Source organism: Podarcis cretensis (genome assembly GCF_951804945.1).
Source record: "Podarcis cretensis genome assembly, chromosome: 13".
Classification (NCBI taxonomy): Eukaryota; Metazoa; Chordata; class Lepidosauria; order Squamata; family Lacertidae; genus Podarcis; species Podarcis cretensis.
Genome location: NC_137182.1, coordinates 5896371 through 5912511, shown reverse-complemented (window position 1 = coordinate 5912511; position 16141 = coordinate 5896371). Strand labels below are relative to the sequence as shown.

General features: G+C 40.9%; 1 protein-coding gene and 1 long non-coding RNA gene across 11 annotated transcripts in view; one reads left to right on the top strand and one right to left on the bottom strand.

Annotated features, from left to right (window-relative positions):
• FHOD3 (formin homology 2 domain containing 3) overlaps positions 1 to 9549 on the top strand; it is a 340976-nt gene extending 331427 nt beyond the window's left edge. For all 10 annotated transcript variants that reach the window (XM_079949216.1, XM_079949224.1, XM_079949223.1 and 7 more), the window contains one exon: positions 4099 to 9549. In XM_079949216.1, the coding sequence (XP_079805342.1) occupies positions 4099 to 4181 (83 nt within the window). In that variant the 3' untranslated portion in view covers positions 4182 to 9549. The remainder of the gene's footprint in view (positions 1 to 4098) is intronic.
• A 483-nt stretch (positions 9550 to 10032) lies between these two features.
• On the bottom strand, positions 10033 to 14820 carry LOC307201110. The gene is made up of 3 exons (XR_013832549.1): positions 13942 to 14820; positions 11569 to 12464; positions 10033 to 11229 (listed from the first exon to the last, which is right to left on the bottom strand). It is a non-coding gene; the product is annotated as an uncharacterized lncRNA (long non-coding RNA).
• Positions 14821 to 16141: the final 1321 nt, after the last annotated feature.

Here is a 16141-nt window from a genome sequence, read left to right as displayed (position 1 = left end):
TTGATGTTTAGGCAGAAGCCCCTTTCCACTAACCTAATAAATCCCAGCTCTCTCACCAGCCTGATGTTCAAAATCTCAACATGACATTGAATTGAACCAAAGTCAGCTTCAAAATGGATCCATTCCTCAATTGTTTTTGGATCGCTGCTACGGAATGAAAGTTTCATGCAACTGAACCACATATACCTGAAATGCTAGGTTAGCGTCAATTAAGCATACAGCTCTTAGGCTTTTTGCAAGAGCGCTATTCACAAAGCCTACATTCATATCCGTCTCACAGTCCTAACAAATAGAGATATGTTACACTCATCAACCAATTAATGCTGGTGCAAACCTGCCTTAAGAAATCCAAATTTATCCCATCCATTTGAAACCGTGGAATGACTTCTCTCTTGAATATTTAAGCTCACATGAGATCTTGGCAGATTCGTTATTCCATGGGCACATTTTGTGGTGCATGTGTATTTCTTTTTATATATATAAATTTTTATTAGTTTTTTAACATACCATTTTCAACAATAATTAAACATCTTAATCAATTTTTTTGAATTCCATCAGTCCTGTCTGAAATTTTTTCAATCTAATCTCTTAGTATGCATTTCTTATTTTCCCTGTTACATTTCAAACTCATAACCAGTATCTCTATCTTTTTCTACTTTGTAACACTTCGTATACTTCTCCTTACAAAACTTCTTGCAGTCCTACTAGCGTAATTTGATTACAGTTGCTCTTCAAATAATTCATATACTTCTTCCGATCTTCTGTAAATCTCTGGTCCCGCAGGTTTCGAATCCTTCCTGTCATTTTGTCCAATTCTGCATAGTCCATTAATTCTGTCTGCCATTCTTCTTTCATTGGAATTTCTTCTTGCTTCCATTTCTGGGCTAACAATACTCTTGCCGCTGTTGTTGCATATAAGAACAATTTAACATCTTGCCTATTAATGTCTTGGCCTATAATACCAAGTAAAAATGCTTCTGGTTTTCTTAGGAATGTATATTTCAACATCTTTTTCATCGCATTATATATCATTTCCCAGAGGTTCTTTACTTTCTTACATTCCCACCACATATGATAAAGTAGTGCATGTGTATTTCATTTGTAAATATCTTTCATGAATTCCCACATTCTTAAACACACAAAGCAGTCTGAGATTGAAGTTCTTAAGAATGTGGAAACAGAATCATAGAATCTTTGAGTTGGAAGGTATCTCGAGGGTCAATGCAGGAATCTTAGCTACAGCATCCATTTAATAGTTATGCTTGAAAAATTGCACTGCGTGATGTGATTTTTTTTTTATAGCATTCACAACATATATAAAAAAATCTATGATTTGGTATGACAAAATTAAAATGTCTCCAGAATACCTTTAAAATACCAAATATTGATGTAAAGCACAATAATAAATAGTAGTCCTGCATGGATAAACACATGCTGGATTGCTGAAAGCAGTGTGGATGATGACCAGCTTGACTGAATTTTGAGGACAATAGTCAGAGGTTTTTTTATCCGCAGTGTTAGACCTGAATTCTACTTTAGTCAGATGTTGGTTCTGTCAGCTTCATTTTGTCCTTGTTCCTTCATCCCTAAATTGCTTGGTAGAAGCATTGTGATACTTTGGTAGTATTAAAAATATTTTCAGTAGCTTACAGCGGCTGCCAGAATATTGGAAGAGTGAAGAGATTCCCTCAGTGTTAGAGTGGCAAACTAAATTTTGTCAATATATTGAACTAGCCAAGATGACAGGGTCAATCAGAATGCAATCAAAACAAAAATTAAGAAAGGAATGGAAATGTGTTGAAGAATATATTGTACAAAATCATTCTATTAGAAATCTCTGGATACAGTAAGTATAGATTGAACCCATTAAGTTAAGAAGCTGTGTTTTTAACAGATGATCATTCTAATGAACAAAAATGAAGACAATATTAGAGTTGGGGGTTTTTAAGTAACAAGTTGGATATCACGCATGAGGGTGAAGGAAGTCACATGGGTATTCGGGTAAAAGGGGAGGTGGTTATAGGGTTAGGTGTGGGGAATTTATAGAAATAATATATGTTATGTAGAATGTTGAATGTGTATGACAATTAACATGTAACGTGAATTGATTTTAAATAAATAAATAACTATATTTTCAGTAGCTTATCTGCAACTGACATCCACAGGGTAGGATATCACTCCAGGCTATATTGATATTGCCTAAATGTGTCTGTTTCCCAGCATTTGGGAGCTTGAGTGAACATGGGAAGGCCTTAACACCTGTTAAATGGAAAGGCTTTTCATTCATTGAATTTGATTAAGTTTTGAGAAAGCTGCACTTGCAACTTTCTCATCCGTTTGGGCTGCCAACTTTTGCTAGTCCATTACCAAGCCCAGGCACCAGCTCAGCACATCTCTTCCATGTAAAGGAGAAGTCAGGTGCATGTCACCAGCATACTGATGACAACACACTCCAAAACTATGGCTGACCCCACTCAGAGGTTTCATGTAGATCAGGTATAGGCAGACTCAGCCCTCCAGATGTTTTGGGACTACAATTCCCATCATCCCTGACCACCGGTCCTGTTAGCTGGGGATGATGGGATTTGTAGTCCCAAAACATCTGGAGGGCCGAGTTTGCCTATGCCTGATGTAGATGTTACTGTGATACCAAACCCTGAAGAATCTCGCACCAGAGGCTCCATGGGGTCAAACAATAACTTCATTTTTTTTGGAGCCGGTGATCCAAATAGGAACACAATCCCTTCAAAGCAGTGCCTGCTGCTCCAAACTCCGACAGTAACTCCCAAAGAATACCATGCTGAATAGTACTGGAAGCTGCAGAGGTCGAGGTGTATCAACAGGGACATATTTTCCTCTCTCTGTCCCGACACAGTCTTCATAACAGGGTGACCAAGGTGGTCTCAGCGCCAAAAGCAGGGTGCATTCCAGACTGAGATGAAACAAGAAGAAGATGGCAATGGATGGTAACGACCCACTGAAGAATTTTGCCAATGAAAGGGATGTTAGTGACCAGATCTTCCAGGTCCGGGGAGACCTTCCTAGTCTAGTCTCCTTGCCATCTTTTTCAGGCAATCTGGGACAAAGCTGTCTTGCAATGAGGCCGTCACTTCCCAGGCCACCTGCTCTCTGCCAGATTTTACAATTAATAATAATAATAATAATAATAATAATAATAATAAAAATAACAACAACAACAAATCTTTATTTATACCCCGCCCTTCCCAGTTTAAAAACCGGGCTCAGGGCGGCTAACAGCAAATATAAAACATTGATTAAAATGCAACTTGAAAACAGCATAAAACAGCATAGAATACAACATAAAATGCAGCATCAATATCAGTAAAATTCAAAAATTCAGGGGTCATTTTTTTTTGGGGGGGGGGGAAACCCCAGTCAGTAGATATCGAATGATCACCAGGGCTAACTGGCCAAGTTGGTCCTACTAGGGCCAGCAAGGAGATCAGGGAAGAATTTAAATGTGGGGTCCCAGAAAGGGTTTCTTCATAGAAGAGGAAAGGGAAAAGGGAATAGAGGATCAAGCTAATTCAAATTGAAGGCTAGGTGGAATAGCTCTGTCTCACAGGTCCTGCGGAAGGAGATCAAGTCCTGCAGGGCCCTGGTCTCATGGGACAGAGCATTCCACCAGGTTGGAGCCATCACTGAAAAAGCCCTGGCCCTGGTGGAGGATAGCCTGGCTTCCTTAGGGCCCAGGACCTTTAAGCTATTATTATTCATGGACCTTAGGGTCCTCTGCGGGACATACCAGGAGAGGTGGTCCTGTACAAGCCACCTTGGGCAAGGGACAAGAGCACAGGTGGTCACCCTCACCTGTCCAAGCACCTTTTCCATATCCTTGAGCTGTGCTAATTGAAACCAGTCCAGACAGTGGACCAGAACTGGACCGGACAGTGTTGTGGGCAGCTCTTGGTCTTGATTTTGTACATTGGGATATTTCTCTGTTAGAATGCACAAATCACTCTTCAGGAAGGGAAGCTTTGATTCTGTACTTGTAGCTGCTTGTTTGGCTGGTTATATTTTTGTGTCTAGTTGCACCTTCATCCTTTCTTTCTTTCTTTCTGTTTTGTGACTGCTCAGTAAGGAGGACACTTAAGAGCGGACTGACACCAGAAGAAGCCAAAGCACTGGGTCTGATGGGCACTTCAGAGATGCAGGTGTGATAACAGCATCCGTGTCAACTCCAAGAAGAGTCGTTGTCATATACAGGCACAGGCACACAGGCTGCCAACAGTCTTTCAGTTTAGCATTCTCCCGTCAGTTCCATTTGCTGCTTTCCCCATCATCTTTTAGATTCATTTTCTTAATACTGAAGCAGGCTAAAAAAGGCAACACAAAGGGCTATAATAAAAAAAAAAGTGTGTAACAGACCAGTAAAATTAAGTCAGGGCTGTGGGGGAAGAGGTGATGTGGAAATTGCCTAATGTTGTTCTGTCTTGTTCATGCTGCATTGATGTGGTCTCTAAGAAGGTTTTCCGTATTTTGTATTTTGTGAAAGGTGTTTATGTTCATTTTCCTCGTGACCTTTTGTAATAATTGTAAAGTACTATATTTTGTCAGTTCGAGGGCAGTTCTTTAAATAGGCAAACTAACTTCTGTCACAGTTGCAATGACCTCTCTGAAGACAATGTTGTTAAATAGAAACATGCCATGAATTTTTATCTTTCCACCAAAGAATGTAAAAATGTATGTCTACTTGTGTATATATCGAGTATGTGCGTGCATGTGTGCATGCACACACAACGTGCGCACACACACACGCCTACCGAGTCCAGGTGCCTTCAATTTTCACACATCCTGTCCTGCATGAAGGGAAATCCTTTTTACAGGAACTCATTCCACTAGGACATTTTTATCCCGGGACCTCTCACAAACATGTACATGCACATTCAACATAATAGCACAGGTGCACAGGGATAGCACAGAGTACCTCTTGTCACTCAGCTGTAGAGATGTATATATAAATTATAGCAGTATGCCAGCAACTATCCAGAGACAAAAGAGGATTTGCTGTCAAGGTCAAGTAGGAGTTTTGTGCACATGCGTGGGCTGATTAGGCTATTTTCTTAATCTGATGTAGCAAAGCATAACTCTGTCAAGCCCACTGGATGAATTATACAAAGGTCCTGCTACGCTCCTTTCCAGTTAGATTTTCAACACCACCACAAACCATGAAAACAACAACAGAGAACGCAAGACAACAGGGAATAGAGACAGTTTCCGTCCTTGCACATGGAAACTGTCCCCCATCCCCCAAATCATGGGGATATTTAAACATCCAGAGATTTCCTTTCCGAAGTGTACGGAATGTAGTTTAAAGAATGTATATGAGAGGGGTTCCTTCTGCTTATTTCCAGGGCTTTCATGAAGCAGCTCTTTAGAAACACCCTATCGTGGAAATATTCAAGAATCAAACACATTCAGTGTTTCCCCTTTTCTTGAAGACTGGTATAAAAGGGAACTTTTTACACTTAAACATACCTCTAAGCTAGTGGTACTAAAGAAGGCATAACGATTGCATCACTGTTACCATGCCAGCCAATGGCTCAACACTTGAAAAACAAACTTGAGAGAAAGTTGCACATCATTCTGGCGGATTACAGTCACAGCCTTTATGCAGAAAGCCAATTACTGGCCATACAACTATAAGAAAAGAGTGTGAGAAATTCCATCTGTACGTTGCTTCTCTCACTCAACTGCTGGATTTTACTGTTGCTATTAACTTTGACCTTGCCCCTCTAAGGGGATGTTTGTCTCTTGTAACAGCTACCGTAGGGTTCCTGGATAGTGTGTACTCCCTCAATTTTGACATACTGTTTATTTAGTGATTCTGCAATGATATGGAAGGGTTGTTTTTTTTTTTTTTAATAAACCCAGTCAGTGTGCATTTTTGACTAAGGAGGGAAAGGCATTGGCCAGTAAACTGAAGGGAATTGAATGTATTTAATCAATATTTCATTTATTTCAGGAGACTGAGGTTAGTCTCTGGCAGAGGGGTTCCTAAATCCTTGCTATCAAAAGCATATCCCCCACCTCCTGTATCAAAGGATCTTCTTCCATAATAAAGTAGTAAGTTATTGCAAATTTCCAAAACGGTTTGAGAAATGACCTGAAACACAGCTGGTAAACTGGTTGAAATGCTCAGGCACAAAAACAATATTTATGTTTACAATTGCTACAGATCTTATGCTCTAGAAGAGCACACACTGTCATTTTACATTAACCAGGTTTTTTGGTGGTGGTGGGGAACCATCCTAAATGGTTGCATTTACCTGTCTGCTTGACAACATCCATTTGGCCATTTTTATGATTACTGAGATTTATACCTACTTTTCAGTCAAATTCCCAGTGTAGCTTATGAAATTTCATTTCTTAACAGGCACTCTTGTCATAAGCACTTCAGGTACTTATTGAGCCAGAACAGATTAGGATTATACGAAGATACATATATAATTTTTTTCTAGAGAGCAGGGGTGAGAGGTCCTGCTTCCCTGTTCCTGTAAAATATGGTGTCCTTAACTGCCTACTAGTTAGACAGTAGCCCAGTATTCCAAAAAAGCACATTTTATACATGACAGCAAACAAATGTACAACTGGTCCTTCAAGGATTGCAATGTTGCTCTTTTTATTTACCATTGGCAAATAAAACCCTCTCAGATATTTCGCCAGAATATTTTTATAATGCCAGTGGAGTTGTCCCACAGGAAATGTTTTCTAGGTTGCTGGTATGAGTTGGGATCCAAACAGCCACTTGAGCTCACGCACAAGGATTTCACTGGCCCAACCAAAGTCGTGTCATTCTCTTTGAAAATCCAGTATCTATCCCAAACAACCATCTGTTTTGAAACTACTGTTTCCAAAACAGTTTGCAATGCAAAATAGTGGTGGGCCGGCCTTCTTTTTGTATGGAAACACTAACATATACCAATCCAGGAGCTCATGAAATGAGTTTCATTGAATCCTCACTACGATCACCCATTTATTAAAAGTTTGGCCATAGGTACTCATCTGGGATTGACAGACCTCCTCATGTGTTCCGAATGAAATGTGCTCATGATTCTGGTTTGCATGCAAGAAAGAGACACCACCAAGGGAATCTATACCTTCGTTTTGTTTGCCTTAAAGGTTTTCAGTAATGTACTCCAGTTCTCCCTTGCTGCCAAGGGACTGTTCACACATCTGCATGATGTTATGCTGTTCCTTTGATAAGGACATAGACAGATACTAGCATTTATCAGGTGCTGCCAAAAAATCTAATTGTTTCAAGGCTTTGAAAGTGAACAATATCCAAGTCAATCCTATCTTCAAACTGAAGGATAATCGTCAGTGGCAACAGTACAGTAGCTTTTGAGCCATGCAGCAGAAATGCCCAAAGGAATTCCATGCAACATGCTTCAAAACGTACTATCACAGCAGAACCTACATTTTTCACTCACCGCTGCTTTGTTGGTTCAAACATCTACATAACAGATTTCAGATGCTATGTAACAAGGGAATCTATTTGTCCGCTGAGCCCTACCTGTCATTTTCTCACAAGCCTTAGTAATTGTTTTCTTGAGTTCAAAAAGAACTCTCAGCTAAAAATGGCAATGCAAAGAATTCCTCAGCATGAATAGTGTAACATTCGGAAAAAATGCACCAAAAGTAACCAAGCAGTTTTCTCTAGAAGCAATATCTATTTTGAAGTCACATGGTTCAGTCTCCCCTCCTATTCTGAATGGCGGTTGTAAAAGCAAAAATGTTGAAGGTGTGGCATGTGGGATGCTTCAGGTCACAGCGCAAAGCCTGGCAACATGATCAAGGCTATCCACTGCCTTTAACTCATACAGCATTCTGTAGAGTTCATTCTTCAAAAACGTTGCTAGCTCCTACTAACTTCAGCTGAACTTCTAAATCTGACCCCCATTTATTAAAAAAAAAAAATTTCAGTCGATGGCCTTGAAATGAATTGCTTTAGGTTGAATATTTGCAGCTCTCCCAATCCCCATGTGCACTTTTCATTCGTCCGTCAACACTCAAAGGTTTTCTAGAAAGCCATACTCAGGCAATTATTAGCCAGGAATGCAGATACCATTTTAGATTTGTAAACTGATGCAGTCCTGTTGCTGGACGCAAGAACATGGCAAGTAACATGCACAGTGCAAGCCTATATATGTTTTCTCAGATGTAAGCCCCGTTGAATTTAATGGACTTACTGCCCGGTAAGTGTGTTTAGGCTGGCAGCCTAGGTGGGTCAGGTTTCTTAGTTTTATATATATATTGTTGCTAGTAATATTCAGGGAAAGTCATGTAACGTTAATGAGACTTGGATTTTGGACACGATCCACTGGGAAGTTCTCCTGTGCAAGTTCCATTTGAGTGCTCTTTCCCATGCATTTCAGGAGCACATTCATTTGTGCAGGAGAGCCTTGCGGTGAATTCCTTATCCAGTCTTCTACACCTTTCAAATAGTTTTGGATTCCTCTTCCATCCAGATTGTAAAGCAAAAGATTGCACTTTCACAAATAGCCTCCGTATTCTGTAAAGCACAGAGAGCTTTGTGTTTTCCTGGTCAAAATGAAGCATTTCTTTATTAGAAGTTGTAGTAAAAATAATTTCCACATTCATTAATTAATGTGAAGTGGGGGTGGAGTTCACATGTCGTTACTTAACAATTCACCTAGATACATGACTAATTCAGAGGAGCATTCTAAAGACTGTATAATTTAAACACATGCAAGGGGAGAAATCCTTTAATTTTGAAATACTTTGACTTTGACTTTGCTACCTAAAGCATAGGTATGGATGGCTTACAACTATCCATCACTAAGTTTTAACAGCTGTGAAATACAATATTTTTTTTTGTGAATGAAGAAGCCCATTTGTGATGTTGGGTTACATTTCCCTTTTCAAAGGACTGTCTTTGGACTGCTTGTGTCTTTTCTGTGAACTGGGAATTTAAAAAAGATATAGTTCTAAAGTAGAAAAGGACACGTTTCTAGACAAAGAATTATTGTAAAAATGTGTAAATGTGACTAGACTTTGTTTTGTGTGTAGCATAGTGTAAAATAAGCTTTTTTTCCAGCAGTGTTATTCTATGAATTGTAATTTAAGAACAAGCCATGCATGGTCAAATATATATCCTGCAGGGAACACACACGCACACCATTGTTCATTTTGTTGTTTTCCTGGCTGTAGGCAAAGACCTGTAAAATGTTGAATTTAATATTTCATCCTCACAGTTTTACTTAATGAAGAACTTGAATTAACCCCCCCCCCAAAAAAAAAAATCCTGCATCCCAGCACACTGATAATTTGTCGCAATCTTCATCCAGTTTTGGCACTACATTGAGTATAACAGGATTTTCCTTTTAAAAATACTCAACACCTATCTCTGCTCCCAAATTACTCTTCTGTTTTAGATTTAAAAAGTTTGTGCCATGCAGGCTTAGAATATTGACCATTGACCTGTGCCCAGAAATCTGATATAATTTTAAAGTTCACTTCTACCGCATTATGTAAACACATCATGCAATAAAGCTTTCTAATGCACTGCTTTTTCTTTTTATGGGAAGGGGGGGGCGTGTATTTGTATTAATTTTAGTCTTCATCCAGACCATCACTGAACAGGCATTGTTTCACTTCTCCGTTCCCCTTTTCATGATGCAAAATGTTAAAAAGGAACTCTTGGTCTCACTGGCTGTCCCTGGTAAGAAGGAGGTCATCACAGAATGGTCACAGAAAGGTTGGGAAACATCTAACATATTTTGACTACAGAAAAGGGAATAGAATGGAAGCTGCTGCTGCTGGAATGAAGAAGATGGAGACATTGCGCTAGATGTAAACAGACCACTGAAAAGAAAGGAAGGCTCACAGGTAGTGATGGAGAATAAATTTATCAGTGGGATGAGGTGAGCAAAATATGTCCTGGCCACATGTTGCTTCCTCCTATATAAGTGGCTGCCATAATTGCTTTGCCCCAGTATGCATGGAATAACGTGAATCCTGTCGTCTCAACTAGGGTACAGTTTTCCCAAACTAGACTGGTTGCAAATACGAGAACCACAACTACCACTCCATTCATACCCCATTGCTTCTGGGTTACCAACTGAGTGGTTAGGCTACCAGATTTAGCCCAGGGACCTAATGTGGTATCACTGTGTTTGATATGATAATAAAATATACAATACGTTGGCAGATGATTTGTCCCCCCCCCCCAAAAAAAAACAACCCAGTAGCTTGCTATTTAAATACTCCTTTGTGGGTGGGAGTGGGAAATCTGCATTCCAGTAGGCCTCAAGGCATATGCACTGAGCCCCTATCTGACTGTTTTAGCATTCCAATTTTACTGGTGCAAAGTTAAGAGAGCAAAGGGCTGTCTGCCAGCGATGCAGTAATGCTTTTTAACATATGGGTTGGTTGGCTAGACACTTCTCCCTTCTCTTCTTTCACAGCAGATCCATTAGCAGTCCTAAATTCCAGATGTGCACTGACAACACATACATAGATTTTACTAACTCGAAAAACCCAGTCAGAGCTCATTTTTTGGTCTTAGGGAAGCCTGTGGACTCCAGCCAGGGAATAACTATGTCTGCAGATTAATGCATTAAACAGCTGTGCACTAGAGCGGTGGCCTCCTCCTCTGGTAACTACGTATCTTGCAAAAACAGTTGAAATCACACTTTCTCTTTCCCATTTTAGCATTCCCCCCTAATGCACTTTAACTTTTGAAATTCACTGTCCTTCTGAAGGAAGGATTATTACGGCCTAGTGATGGATATACACCTAAAACGGGGAACCTCTGGCCTTCCAGGTAGCGTTGCCCCAGCTAGCATGACCAATGGCAAGGGATGATGGGAGTTGTAGTCCAACAACATCTGAAAGGCCAAAGTTTTCCCATGCCTGCTGTAAGGGAAAACCATTTTGGGGTGTTTTGTTGTTTATTAAATGTGTATACCACCCTTCATCCGAAGATCACAGAGTGGTGTTATGTGATCTTCTCTTACGGAATTTAGGCAAGAACAGAAACCAATAGAGTCTGTTAACACAACCCACCTCATCAACAGCATTTGCACATGATCCTCACCTCCACGTTCCCAAGCTGATCCCTTTGCTTCTCATAATCTTTTTCACCCTTGGCAAGAGCGCTTTGATTTCTTTCCGAATCCCCTTCACAATGCTCCATGTCCTCGCAGAACCAGTATAACAGACTGAAACATGTCCCTTCCAAACCTAAGCCATAGACAAATGTTAACAGTAGAAGTGGGAGATTACAGTAACAGACCCTTTTCACTTAGTTATGCCTACCGCTTGGTTGCTTTCATGTGTAAATGAGCAACAAGGGATCACATACACAAGGTGGAATTTTCGTAATTCCCCAGATTATTTCAAGCAATACTTTCAATACAGTCAGTTCACACAATTCAGCTTCAAATTGTCAAATGTTTAGGAGGTTATCTCTGCAGATTTTCTGTGCTACAAAAAACCTGTCCCAAGGAACATACGTTCTAAATTTAGATGGGGAAGACAACAGAGGGAGATGTTAAATAGGGAATTAACGGAAGCACATACACTCAGACTTTGCTTTAGTTGAAGACTTGGATGTTGAATCACAGAGAAAGCTGGCACATATGTGTTCAGAAGAGCAGTTCCAGGCATAAGGGGTGGCAAGTGAAAGTGAGCAGAGCAGGAGACCCTCAGATGCCTTAGGATGCTACAGTTAGAGGTCACAGGCAGTGAGAGACACAGTTTTGAAAGATAAAAGTGGAAAGTGAGTCTATGCAGAACCTTAAATATAACAAGGAGAGAAGTTTATGCTGTCATTTCAGAGCTCACTTCTAAAGTCCAGACTCCATCAAATGATAGGCTAGGCTAACTGTGTCTCTATCCAACATTGCTTTCACTGCATTTATTTTATTTCTTGCCAAGACTTTGCAAACTGCTCACAGGTTTGGAATGCTGGAACTTGCCGTAGCAGAGATAGGGATGAAAGCAGGTGATCACAAGGCAAAAGACAGACATGAATTCAATGCCGTGTCCCTTTTGGTGCCACACAAGAAGAAGACATTCCATTAATGCTACGAACTCTCCTCCAATCTTAAACTGGCCACCTTAAAATGAAGCTATGCTTTGATAACTTAATAAGCTACATACGCAAAGCACTCAAAAGGTACCGCAGTGAAAACACTGAACAAAATTATGAACATTAACTTTTAGAGAACTCAGAGACTCCCTTGTGACCCTTTGAGGTGTGTTGCTCCTGCCTTCATATGTGTAAAGAGGGAGTTCTGTAATCTTGGCAATGGGGTAGCAAAAGAAAATGATTGTTAGAAAAAGACCCTGTATATCTTTTCAGTGACTGATTCCCCCCCCCCCATAAAATTGCGGAAAATTACTGACCTCATAGAGAAAGTTATTTTTTGCAAGACAGCTGTACTGTGATCTCTAGGTAATATGTCTGTCTTCATCTAAAATATAAATTTCATGTGTCTAGAACAATTCAGGAGAAACAATTTACCCAAATCTGAAACCAGTGATTAACCATCGTTATTTATTTATATAAAACATTCATTGTGTTGGTGGCGATTCCCCTGAGGGTAGAATGGAAGATCCCTTAACCCAAAATATACGCTTTCAAAAACAAACTGATCTGTGTGTTTAGTATGGAAGGTATTGAGAAACTCTTGGGTGATTTAGCTCAAGGGTATTTTGGAGCTCTAGGAAAATACCCAACCATGCATAGTCAGTTCACTTTTACTTGCAGCATTGCAAAATAATATTTCATGCTTAGTAGGCTATGTTTTATGCAGAGAAACTTTTTTAAAAAAATTATAGCATCAGCTAACATTTTATAGCATTACCTTACATTTTCAGAAGGTAAACTTTTTCAGAAGGTAACATTAAAATTCTTTGGCTTTCCGAGAGCTGTTTACATGCTTTTTAATTGAGCATAGATTTGCCCATCTAAATGTTGTCCAATGACAAAAATAATAGCAGGTTTGAATTCCTCACACCCAAAAACATATTTTTAAGACCCCTCGCTGAAGCAATTTGCAAACATTAAGTTTCACCACCTAAAATGACACACCCTATTACAGTAAGTCACAGCAACCCATTAAGAGATCTGTGGTGGGCAGATAGAACTGTGCAAGGCAACATTCCTGCAGTACACCCATGATTCTAGGCTCAAGATCTTAGGAAGCACGCATCCACTGAAGATGCATGAAGATGCATATGTTAACCCTTTCTTCTGTCCAGTTGGTAAGCCAATAGATCTCCTGGAGCAGGAACAAATTGTGCTATCCCTACACTGGCTTGTTTATTCAACTTCCAGGTGGGAAGGACCAGGCTGACCCATCCCTTATGTCTTGGGGGGGGGGTAGCTGAGGCAAAATCCCTCCTCCTCATAAATCTGAAATGGTTCTGGAACAAGCAGATGGAGACAGCACCAGCCCACTCTTGCCTCTGCCTCTCCTTCAAAAAAGAAAAATAGAATGCTGTGTTTGTGTGCTAGAAGTGTGTGTGAGCCCGGTGGTGGAAAACAGGAGGGAGAGTGGAGCAGAGGAGGAGCTGGAGACGGACGTGGAGGAACCTGCAGGGAAAAGTTCGATTTAAACATGAGTTTGTGTGGTGTCATTTTCTTTCTGCTTTCAGTAGCTGTGTGGAATAAGGTCTTGACTTCTATCCAGGATGAGATAGCCAATACAAACTAGCTGGCTAGTTCACTGTTGGCTGATAAATAACAGGAAAACCCCATAAATGGATACCCTTTCCCCTGACATCACATGTGTAAGGATGGCCAATCACTGGAATCCACATGGTTACGTGCTCTTGCCCAAATCCATTCAGATTCCAAAATCAATGCAAAACAAGGATAACCCAACGTTCTTCCCCTTATTTAATCCTGATTCCCTCTCCTTTTCTCCCCTTCCAGTCTTTCTTTACCTCTGCTTCTTGGCAGATGGTAACAAATGTGTTTACTTTCAGCTGGACAAGAAATGGCTGCTTCATCCAACAGTGATGTCAGAACAACAGGTGGTCCTATTTGGAGAAAGAAAGAATTGATCCAAGCTTCTGTCTCTGCAATGATATTTTGTCTTTGCTTGTCTGTTTTTTCAAGATTGATATTCCATTCTGTAATTGGAGAAATCAAGGGTGATTGCATTCCTCACCTCCCTATTAATGTTTTCCACTCCTTTCATGCCTGGGATATAGTATTGGTATTGATAAACACTGGATGCAGACATATTACATTCTATTTTTTTCCACTCGGTCAAAAAACTTTCATGATCAAATTCCAGAACAAAGCAGGCACCATCCTCACAATTTTTGGGCAGCACCACAGTGTCCTTCACTTCCCTTTGACTACTCCTAGGTTGGGAAACGTATGACCTGCAGACTGGGTGGAATCTGCTACTTCCATTCATCCAATTGCAGCAGGCTGGAGTCTGTGACAATATTTGGGAGAATCCATTTACAGCCGTTCTCTTGTGCTGACAGTAGGGTGGAGGAGCGAGACCCTGGGGTCACAGTAGATAACTCAAGAAAGGCATCGACCCAGTGGGTGATGGCCATGAAAAAGGCAAATTCCATGCTAAGGATCGTTAGGAAAAGAATTGAAAATAAAACTGCCAGTATCATAATCCCATTATACAAATCTATGATGTGACCACTTTGGAGGGATATGTACAGATCTGGCTGCCACACTTCAAAAAGGCTATTGTCAAGTTGGTAAAGGTTCAGAAAAGGGCCACCAAAATAATCAAGGAGCTGGAAGGATTCCCCTATGGAGAAACAGCAGCGTTTGAGACTTCTTGATGCAGAGAAAAGTAATAATAACAACAACAACAACAACAACAACAACAACTTATTATTTATACCCTGCCAACCTGTTAAACATAAAAAGCTTCCCTAAACAGGGCTGCCTTCAGATGTCTTCTAAAAGTTTGGTAGTTATTTTTCTCTTTGACATCTGGTGGGAGGGCATTCCACAGGGCGGGTGCCACTACCGAGAAGGCCCTTTGCCTGGTTTCCTGTAACTTGGCTTCTCGCAGCGAGGGAACCGCCAGAAGGCCCTCGGCGCTGAACCTCTGTGTCCGGGCAGAACGATGGAGGTGGAGACACTCCTTCAGGTATACTGGACCAAGGCTATTTAGGGCTTTAAAGGTCAGCACCAACACTTTGAATTGTGCTCGGAAACGTACTGGAAGCCAGTGAAGGTCTTTCAAGACCGGTGTTATATGGTCTCGGCGGCCGCTCCCAGTCACCAGTCTAGCTGCCGCATTCTGGATTAGTTGTAGTTTCCGGGCCACCTTCAAAGGTGCAGCAGTCCAAGCGAGAGATAACCAGAGAATGCACCAATCTGGTGAGACAGTCTGCGGGCAGGTAGGGTCTCAGCCTGTGTACCAGGTAGAGCTGGTAGACAGCTGCCCTGGACACAGAATTGACCTGTGCCTCCATGGACAGCTGTGAGTCCAGAATGACTCCCAGGCTGTGCTCCTGGGCCTTCAGGGGCACAGTTACCCCATTCAGGACCAGGGAGTCCTCCACACCCACCCACCTCCTGTCCACCAAAAACAGTACTTCTGTCTTGTCAGGATTCAACCTCAATCTCAACCTCAAAAGGTGAGGAAGAGGTGCTATGACAGAAGTTTATAAAATTATGCATGGCATGGAGAAAGTGAATAGAGAAAGGGTTTTCTCCCTTTTTCATAACACTAAAACTCATGGATATCCTATGAAGCTGAACACTGGAACAGATAGAAGAAAGTTTGGACTGAACACCAGGAAGAACTTTTTGACAAGAACTCTTCTACATTCTGGAAGAGAGAGGATGCCTGAGTGGCAGTGAGCAGAGAGGAAGAGAAGGGGTAGCACAGACAAAGATTTGAAAAAGTCATTCAGCTGCCACCTCTAAATGATCTCCATCCTTTGCTCTCAGGGCTTCCATCTCCTTCCAACCTTGTGCTGCCAAACTGCTTGGATTGCATTCCCTCTTGCTTCACTTTGTTTAGCTATTTCTGCTTGTTAACTGTGCTGAGTCACTCTTTCCCCTTGGAGTGGCGCTGATGCGGAGATCTATTTCCATGCTTCAGGAATGATTCCTCCCACAGGGGGCAAAAGGTATCTGGTCTGTTTTCTAAAG